At 59.2% G+C, this 7902-nt stretch overlaps 1 protein-coding gene across 1 annotated transcript in view; it reads right to left on the minus strand.

The window, feature by feature from the left end:
• Positions 1-877: 877 nt before the first annotated feature.
• The window catches only part of GET4 (guided entry of tail-anchored proteins factor 4), a 12039-nt gene continuing 5014 nt past the window's right edge, over positions 878-7902 (minus strand). The window contains exons 2-9 of the mRNA XM_007941274.2: positions 7499-7577; positions 6384-6465; positions 5659-5808; positions 4538-4676; positions 2902-3042; positions 2738-2813; positions 2581-2653; positions 878-966 (exon numbers count right to left, since the gene is read on the minus strand). Coding sequence (XP_007939465.1) covers positions 878-966; positions 2581-2653; positions 2738-2813; positions 2902-3042; positions 4538-4676; positions 5659-5808; positions 6384-6465; positions 7499-7577 — 829 coding nt within the window. The remainder of the gene's footprint in view (positions 967-2580; positions 2654-2737; positions 2814-2901; positions 3043-4537; positions 4677-5658; positions 5809-6383; positions 6466-7498; positions 7578-7902) is intronic.

Raw genomic sequence — 7902 nt, forward strand, 5'->3', positions numbered from 1 at the left:
TTATTTAAACTCAACAGTTAACACAAAACCTTCCTTTAAATCCATGTTTACAGTAAATAAGATCATCTCTGACCCCTTCCCATGCATGATCACTGCGTGTTAATCTACAGCTTTTGAAGTGAAAAAATAAAGTGTCTTCCCTTTTGTGATTACACTGGTGACCTTGGTAAAGCTCAATGACAGGGCGGATCTGCTGACGTTGGGACGGTATTTGGTTACAACCTAAAGAGTCAATTACCAGTACAAATACCAACACTGCACCACGACAGAGCCGGGGCTCCGGGGGACCCACGACAGAGCCAAGGCTCCGCAGGCTCCCTTTAGAATGGCCGTTTCCCAGGAGCAATGCCGTCAGCACAGTGACAGCACGTGAACAGGGACGCAGCACCTGGCTGCAGCGTGGTGGCCACGGGGAAGAGGGCCCACGGCTCATGCTCCTGACGGCACACATACACCATGATCGCATGAGGGCCCGACGGGCTTGAAACCAGACAAGGCAAAGAGAACCACTCCCACGGCCACACACTTGGCCCGGGGAAGGGGAGCCGTGAGCGTGCAGCCCGCTACCATGAGGGCGGTGCCGTGCCATCCCCAGCCCCGCAGGAAGCTGAAACAAAGATGGGCGGGGCTGTCGCAGGAAGCCTGTGCTTTATTACAGAGCAATCTGAGGGGCGGGGACACTGCGGGCCACGCAACTCACCCCCAGTGCCGCCAGCACAGCAACGGCAGCCAGGCTGCCCGGCCACCCCGCCAACAGGAGGCCAGGCCCTGGGCGCAGCCCGCCAGCCTCAGGATGAGAGCCTCTGGGGAGCCGCTTCGCGGGGCCCCATCCTGAGGCTGCCCAGGCGTCGGTGCCACCGCGACGCCCGCACGTCCGTCAGTCCAGCTCGATGGGGCTGCCGTCCTCCTGGCTCTCCTCGCCCTCCTCCTGCTCCGAGGAGCCCATGAGGCTGCTCAGAAGGTTCCCTGCAAGGAAACGGGGCCAGCTGGGGGCAGGGCGGAGCCCTCGACCAGGCATGTGCCCTGCAGCCCAGGATCCCAGAGCTGAGAAGTTTCTTAAGGGAAGGGTGGAGGGACAAAGAACAGGGAGGAGAAGAAACGCAGCTGCCGTGGGCCGGGTGACCCAGCGCAGCACATGGGCCCCACAGAGCGTTCAAGCCAAGTCTTGAGGAGAGGAGCAGAATCACAGGCAATGCAGTCACAGCCCTGCCGCACCTCTGACAGCCCTGCTGTACTCTGACCAGGCCACACAGATCTTCAAGGGCATATGTCCCAAGGCCTCTGGGGACGTGGGTGTCACCACCGCCTGCTTCCTCCTGGCATCCCTGATTCTCACCCAACAGGCATCTCTTACATAAGCCAGGCCACAAGGGACACACAAGAACAGATGAGGAGACTGTCTCCAGTCAGGAAGCACAGTGAGGAAGAGCTTCCCTGTGGGTCTCCACTTGAAGTTGGTCCCAACAAGCACAATGACAACACACTGGGGCAATGGGAAGCCAATCTCAAGTTCTGGCGGAAAAATGAACTGAAAGTAATTTTGTGAAGGTACAACAGGGCGACAAGACCAGAAGTCCTGGGAGGGCCCGTGCAAATGAGGTATTCACTCCAGGCCCACAGAGGACAAGGTGGACACCTACGTGAGTGGTGGTGGTGTGGCGACCCGGAGACCTGGGAAGGGAGACCTCCCACCCACTGAAATATGCTGCAGACAGGCAGAGCTTGTAAGTGAAAAACACAACCTACATGAGAAGACAACCTCACTGCTAGCAAATTACCTTACAAACATGTTCCTCGGATGCAACGGTACACAGAAAGGGTGTGCGAGAGTGCAGCGCTGAGTGTACAGGGAACAGGGCAGGGGTCAGTTCCTGTGGCAGCGAGTGCACTCAGGAAAAGACATCAGAGGACACGGTACAGCACTGACTGCACACAGCCTGAATGGGCAGCAACAGTGCAAGCCGTGGTGCGCGCCCGCGATGGCTATGAGGCTGAGCCCACAAGCGAACCAGGCTCTACGTTAGGGGAAACAGCTCCAGATCGGTTAAGCTAAAAAAGTGAGGTACAAAGCAGTGTGGACAACAGGTGTCACTGGTGCAGGACAAAGGGAGCGCTCAGCTTCTGCTGGTAGACAGGAAATTCCCTCTGGGTGTAAGGATGAGAAACCTGCACATGGCCTGCCCCGAGAGGAAGCCTGCAGAGTGAGGAGGTCGGGTCAGAAGCTAGAGTTTTGAAGTGTGTGAATAAATTACTCGTTAAGAAATAAAATCAAAATAATTTTTAAAATAAAGGTTAAGAAAGCACGGTCCAATAAAGGCCTACACTAGTTCCTACCCTTGGGACGTGGGAGGGCCCTCCCAAGGGCTGCCCGCTGTGGCAGCTGTGGGCAGACGGGGAGGCAGGATGGATGCCAAGAGGTTCCGTGGCCTCTCCTTTGGGACTATGACAAGAGAAGGACTAGAGGCAGACCAGACAGGAGCCCGTGAGGAGGCCAAGAGCCACGGTGGTGCCGGGGGCAGAGCCCCACAGCCAGGAGGTTCTCCCCTGTGCGGCTCTGAGTGCCCTCCGTCCTGGGCTTACCTAGCAAGCCTCCATAGGAAGACGTCTGCTTGGGTGGTACGCCAAAGAAGAGTTGTCCTATCCTGTCGAGGTACTGGAAGAGCAAAGGCGAAGGTCACCGGGGAGCAGCCCTGACCCGGAAGGGCCCTCTGTGACCTGGCTCCTTTGAGCCCCTCACCTCATTGTACATTGGGTCCCTCCTGAGGGATGGCTGGTATTGCTCACACAACACTGTGAACACAGTCAGCTTGCCTCTGGAACAAAACAGGGAAGGCGAGCTAAGCACTGGTCCTCATAAAAAGACAAGAAAACGAGGCAGGGGCCCCACCCCAGCCCGCTTACCCGTCCACAGCCAGCAGCAGGAACCAGATGAAGTTGAGCAGGGGCTGTACGAACGGAGGCCCGTTCTCAATGGACGGGTGTTTCTGCGTGTACGTCGTGAAGACCACAGATGCACTGCTCTTGTTCTTTAAACATAGAAATCTGGAAGGAAGAGTCGTCGCGTGAGCGGAGACTGGGTGGGGGCGGGGAAGAGATTGGCTCCCCCCGCCGCCACACGGACAGACGCCGCACACACCTCACACAAGGAAAAAACCTGGCTTTGAGCAGGCCACCACGTGCAGGCGCTTCCTGCCCTGGGCCGTGGCTCTGAGTGACCCCAGGTCTCTCACTAGACAACAGCTTTTTGAATTACTCTTAGGAAGGTCAAGGTGAGTCAAGGTCAGCCAACCGTGGGGCAAGAACTTGATGATGAATCAGGTCCCTGACTCACTGAGCTCCTCCCTCCCCTCTCCGCCCCGTTAGGCACCTGCCACCTGAGGAGAGACAGCCTAGCACTGGTGCTACACCGAGCAGGCCCCAGGTCCCACTCCACAGAGCACCCTGCCAGCTGGACTTCACGAGATGCTGTCCTCCAGGTCACACTTCTTAGGGCAACAAGAAAGGAACTGAGCCACATGGTGAGTGGTGCAGGGCAGACACCTGAGCCACACACTATGAAGCAGGACCAGTGAGTGTGAGTCTGCGATTTAAGCAGTTTTTTTATTTTCAGAGTCACTGTGGAATCCGTCCCATGGCAGTGCTACAGCTTGGGAGGCAGAAGGGTACAGCGAACACCCGGCCGAGTCCTGCCCCAAACTCCACGGGATGAATCTGATCTCAATGCTGGCTGGCCAAGTCAAGGCTTTTGTGGGCAGAAATAAACCTGACCTCATGCAAACATCTCCACCAGAAACACAGCAAAGACTAAAGCTTGGGAAATGGCTCAGCAGGTGGTTGTCTGGCAGGTGCCTCTTACCCATCAGGGGCTCTGGCCCCTGGATTGATGCCCCAGCCCATTCAACAGCCTGGTGGAGTGCTGTGAGAATGGGGCTTGGGTGGTACACCCAGACATCCACTGGAAAACCCCTTCACCCCTGGTCGAGGTGTTAGGATTCCAGATCAAGTGTTGCTAAGAAGAGAAAGGAGACGGCAGCCTGACTGGACAAGGCAGGGCTCAGAGTCAGGGGAGGAGGGGAGGCTGGCTGGACAGCATGGGGCCCAGGGTCCGGGGATGAGAGGGAGGCTGGTGGGGATGCCATGCAGAGCGTGGCCCATTCATGTGTCAGGATACTACGTCTACAAGACCACCTGGGAAGATGGGTGTACCACCTGCCTGATGGTGAGCTCACCCTACTCCAGGAGGCCGCATAAAACACACACTGCCCGGACAAGACACGGGACAGCGCCCACGGGGAGCAGGCTGCAGCTCGGCGGTGTAAGAGGAAAGCAAGCCGATCTCAAGTACAGAAACCTGACTGTGCTCCCTGGCTCAGCGCAGCGTCCTCATGCCCGGCACCCACGGGGCCCACAGCAACAGGCAGATGAGGGCTGCTGTCATCCTGGGCCAGCGACCACCCAGGTGAACCGAGTCACTCCCAAAGCAGCTCCAGCCGGCAGCAGAGGAGCCACCTCTAGAGAGCGAACACGGAGCACCTACTGGAGCACGGCCTGGGCCACAAACATGTCCACCTCGCTGCGGAAGCCTCGGGACGTGGAGTACTCCACCAGCATGTGGGCACAGCCCTCCCCGTCGGCAGAGTGCAAGAAGTGGTACCGGGACTCACAGTAGTTCTGCTCTGTGGAGGGAGAAGGAAAACAAGCTCATGCGTGGACACGCAAGGACAACACCCCACAGGACACTCCCAACACAGGACCCACTGCCCCCTGCCCTTGTGCCCCACCCCCTCCCTCCTCACAGCCTACAGCAGGGCACGTGCAGACGGGGCCTCCCCTGAGCACACACATCGCGCCAACCCACGGAGTTCAAGTGTCCAAAGCCCAATGAATAGCTCTCAGGCGAAGATCACTCAGCCAGGGAAGGCCGTTGGTCCTGGAAGTGGGAGGCCACTAAGCCTATTATGTTAACCCATCAGGGTGACCCACATGACCAACAGGAACAGCCATGAGCCATAGATCAAGTGAGCACGAACCCTAACACCTGAGCATCACAGGTAAGACTCCGACGTAAAGCCACAACTAGCTTGTTTTCGTCCCTCAGGGCCACCACCGGCCAGCGAGGGCTCCCCGCCATGCCCCTGCCCCCTGCTGCTCTTTTGCTTCCACGGAGCCCACTGTCGCTGGCATGACCTTCATGTCTGCCGTATGTTCCCTCCACTGAGAGCGATGTCCTGGGGCCGCAGCCCGCCTGCATGTGGAGTCCAGCTGGTGCCCGGTACACACAGCAGGCACTCATGGAGGGTCAGAGGGCTCAGCCACCTTCAAGTCACCCCGAGTGCTGCCTAAGGTGCAGGCCCTTGGCATGTCTGGTGGGGGGCTGCACGGGGACACCTGTCCTGCTATTGCCGTGGGGCTTCTCCTGGGAGTGATGGTGACTGACTGAAGAGGAGACACGAGTCATCATGTGAAACGCCTGGCTGTACAGTGTCACATGGGCTCCTGCTCACGTCTGTAGGGGGTGACTTCACCAACCAGAAGTGACACGACTCTAGACAGTCCCACTCAGCGCCCCGTGGTCTGCATGTCTTCTGGGGCACCCACTCCTGCCAGGCCGAGAGGCCAGTCCAGCACGGAGGGCTGTGCACCTAGCGGTGTGCCTACCTTTCCACAGCGTGAGGGCCAGGAGCTGGTGCAGCCGGGGGTGGCCCAGCTTCCCAGACCCACCCCCGGACCACTTCAGGGCTCGAGACACAAATGCCACTCGCTCCGGGGAGTTGGGGTCCATCAGACTGAACAGCTTGGCCAGGTTTCCTGGAATGAGACAGACCGTCAGTCGAGGACACGGTGTATCTGCAGGCACGGATGGCGAACAAGTCCGTCCACAGGAGGAGCATCGAGGTGGCCCTGCATGTGTGTCCCCACTGAGGTGACCCTGTGTGTAGCCCCGCCAATGCGACCCTGCACGTGCTCCCGCTGTGACCCTGCACGTGTAACCCCTGCCGATGTGACCCTGCGCGTGCACCCCCGCTGCGACCCTGTGTGTACCCCCTGCCGATGTGACCCTGAGTGTGCCCCTCTGCCAATGCGATCCTGTGTGTACCCACTGCTGATGCGACCCTGCGTGTGCCCCTGCCAATGGGTCCCTGCATGTGCCCCACCAATGCATTCCTGGTGTGTACTCCCCCCCACTGGCACGCCCCTGTATGTGCCTTCCCATCACGCCCCTGGCAGTGCCTCCCTACCCATGTCCCCCTTCCCCTGGCACGTGCCCCCATGTGCCCCTCAGTGGTGGGGCTGTAAGGGTGGCCTCCCCACCTAGCACCAGCAGCCACACGCGCCCACCTCACTGCACAGCTGGCCTCGCACAGCCTGGCCTCAGCACTCACCCAGCACCTCGTCGGCCACGTCCGCCTCTGCCTTCTCCAGAGCCTCCAGGACCAGCATGGACAGGTCCGCGGCGCTGTTCTGCTACACAACACACCCGCGAGCGACACTCAGAGAGGGGGCTCCGATGCGCTGTCAGCCCCGACTTCTGAGAGCAGCTCTGAAGCAGCTGGTGCCCCGACGTGCTGGACTCCCAAGCACCCAGGGCCCAGAGAGGGCAGGAGTCACAGACAGCTCTACTCCGGCTTCTCTCCATGGTCTTGTAACTCCCACCAAATGACTGGGTGGGACTATGCAAATGAGGTGATCGGGGCCCACCCAGGGGCTTGGATGGCTTGCTAATAATGGAAACAAGGGGCCTGGCACCCTTGTGAGGGTGGGGCCATGCAAATAAGGTTTGTGTAACCCTAAGGACGGGATTGGTCAGTTTTTCCATCTCCATAGACTTAAATGAGCTACCCAGGGCAGACAAGGGGGACTTCACTACCACCAAGAAGGAAGAGCTAAGAGCAGAGTGTGTCCTTGGACCCAAAAGACAGGGAGCACTGTGACACGGGAGATACAAGAGACGGTGAGATAGCAGCAAGACACGGCACAGACCAGGGACCAGGAGACGGGCTCGCCGACTCGCAGAGCTGAGTACTAGCACTTGCCCGACGAGGTCCCCGGTGGGGCCCAACAGTAGTGGGCGATAAGCAGCTGTCCTGAGCAAGAGCCGGATCCTGAGTCGTTCTGAACCTGAGTAGTAACCTGTTTCTTCCCCAATAAACCCTGTAACTGTGCGGCCACTGCAGCGACCCACCTACTGAACCCAGCAGAGAAGCAGAGTGTGGGAGGGACAGACGGGGTCACAGAGACCGCATGTCTGACTCCGCCTCACAGGACCCAGCCCTGGGCTGCTGATGCCGATAAGACACTTCTTCCCTGGTGAAGTCGGGAGGAGGTCAATGCCCCAGTACCTGCCTGAACACACATGCACCCCCATAGTGCAAGACCGCTCCGGAGGGAGCAGGAAGCAGGGCCACCAGGACAGAGGGCAGCCCATTGGGCCCTGTCACTCACTCACATGTCAATACTGCCCCAAACAGACAGGTACAGACAGGGAAAGCCTGCTTACCTGACCATGGCTGAAAAAGAGCAGGGCCCCTGAGCGCATCAGTTCCCGGGCTTCCGAGTGTTTGCCCTGCGACATGTACCTGCGGCGGAGAGGCTGGTGAGCAGAGCCAACCACGCACAGCTCCTCACACCTCCACACACGCATGCACACGTACGTCCCAGGAAGGCCGCCGACCACGCACACCTCCACACACGCACACACACGTACGTCCCAGGAAGGCCGACGACCACGCACACACGTGTCCCAGGGAGGCCGCCGATCACGCACACCTCCACACACACACACACGTGTCCCAGGGAGGCCGCCGACCACGCACACCTCCACACACGCACACATGTGTCCCAGGGAGGCCGCCGACCACGCACACCTCCACACACACACACACACACACACACACATGTCCA

Source organism: Orycteropus afer, unplaced genomic scaffold (assembly GCF_000298275.1).
Source record: "Orycteropus afer afer isolate SDZICR_OR568_19922 unplaced genomic scaffold, OryAfe1.0 scaffold00006, whole genome shotgun sequence".
Classification (NCBI taxonomy): domain Eukaryota; kingdom Metazoa; phylum Chordata; class Mammalia; order Tubulidentata; family Orycteropodidae; genus Orycteropus; species Orycteropus afer.